This window comes from Bubalus bubalis, chromosome 5, assembly GCF_019923935.1.
Source record: "Bubalus bubalis isolate 160015118507 breed Murrah chromosome 5, NDDB_SH_1, whole genome shotgun sequence".
In the NCBI taxonomy this organism is placed as follows: domain Eukaryota; kingdom Metazoa; phylum Chordata; class Mammalia; order Artiodactyla; family Bovidae; genus Bubalus; species Bubalus bubalis.
In genome coordinates this window covers 108640010-108641442 of record NC_059161.1, presented here as the reverse complement: position 1 = coordinate 108641442, position 1433 = coordinate 108640010, and the positions used below count along the sequence as shown (strand labels likewise).

Below are 1433 nucleotides of genomic sequence, written 5' to 3'. Positions count from 1 at the left end.
ATCAGAGGACCAAGGACAAGCAAAAACCAAAACCAAAACCAAAAACAAACTATCCCTAAAGGAATAAAACCTGAACTCAAAACCAGCAAGCAGACACAAGAGGCATAAGAGATGTGAAAGGGAGAAAGGGAAGATGGAAAAAATTCAGACATGTTGAGAAGCAGTTGTTCTCCATTCATGTGTCGTATGAATTTTAGAGGGTTTCTCCCCTATATTTCTATTCCACTTTCAACCTGAGAAATCATGACATTTACTTTCAAAGTGTTTTCAGCTCAGAGTTTTCTGGATGGCAGCCCGTACCTCCTTATTTCTCAAGCTGTAGATCAGAGGGTTCAGCATAGGGATCACTGTGGTGTAGAACATGGAGGCCACATTCTCCTGGGTCAGGGAACTGGCTGTGGAGGGTTTCAAGTACATGAAGGAAGAAGATCCATAAAATAATCCCACAGCTGCAAGATGGGAGCTGCAGGTGCTGAAGGCTTTGGATCGTCCCTCTGTGGAGGTGATATGGAGAATGCTGGAGATGATGAAGGCATAGGAAACAAGGACTGTTAAGCTGGTGACTACAATGTTGAATCCAGCCAAAAAGAAAGTTGTCATCTCAGTGCCATAGGTGCTAGAGCAAGAGAGCTTCATGAGGGCGATGATGTCACAGAAGTAATGACTGATGAGAAAATCACAATAGGACAGCTTCAACATGAGACCAGTCTCTATAGTTGAGCCAATGAGCCCCATAGCATAGACCCCAGCCACCAGCAGGGAGCAGACTCGATGAGACATGATGATGTTGTAAAGCAAAGTTCTGCAGATGGCAACATAGCGGTCATAGGCCATCACTGTCAGCATGTAACACTCAGCAATGTCAAACACCAGGAACAAGCAGAGCTGGGACATGCACCCTGCATAGGAGATGGTGTTCTTCCCTGACACAAAGTTCACCAGCATCTTAGGGGTAATGACAGAGGAGTAGCAGAGATCCACAAAGGAGAGGTTGCTGAGGAAATAGTACATGGGGGTGTGAAGCTGAGCGTTCAGGGTTATCATGCCCAGGTTCCCTACCATGGTGACCAAGTAAATCCCAAGGAAGAGGAAGAAGAGTGGGAGCTGGAACTCTGGCCGATTTGTTAAACCTCCAAGAATGAACTCTGTCACTGTGGATTGGTTTTCTGCAGCCATTCTCCTCTGTTTGGGGACCCTGTGCAGATAAGAATGAAGAGCCTGTGAAAGGTTGTATGGAGTCAGCCCTTGGTATGAGTTGGAGACACATCTGAGGATTCAATCAACAGCATCTAGGACACGAAAGGCTGTCTTCATTGTATTATGCCATGGGGGGTTCAGGATGGGGTACACGTGTATACCTGTGGCAGATTCATGTTGATGTATGGCAAAACCAATACAGTATTGTAAAGTAATTAACCTCCAATAAAAATAAA

At 45.3% G+C, this 1433-nt stretch overlaps 1 protein-coding gene across 1 annotated transcript; it reads right to left on the bottom strand.

Moving 5' to 3' along the window:
* Positions 1 to 267: 267 nt before the first annotated feature.
* Positions 268 to 1179, bottom strand: LOC102414447 (olfactory receptor 151-like). Its single transcript, XM_045165634.1, has one exon. It carries the CDS (start codon positions 1174 to 1176, stop codon positions 268 to 270), a length of 909 nt encoding a protein of 302 aa, XP_045021569.1. The 5' UTR covers positions 1177 to 1179.
* Between the last annotated feature and the right edge of the window lie 254 nt (positions 1180 to 1433).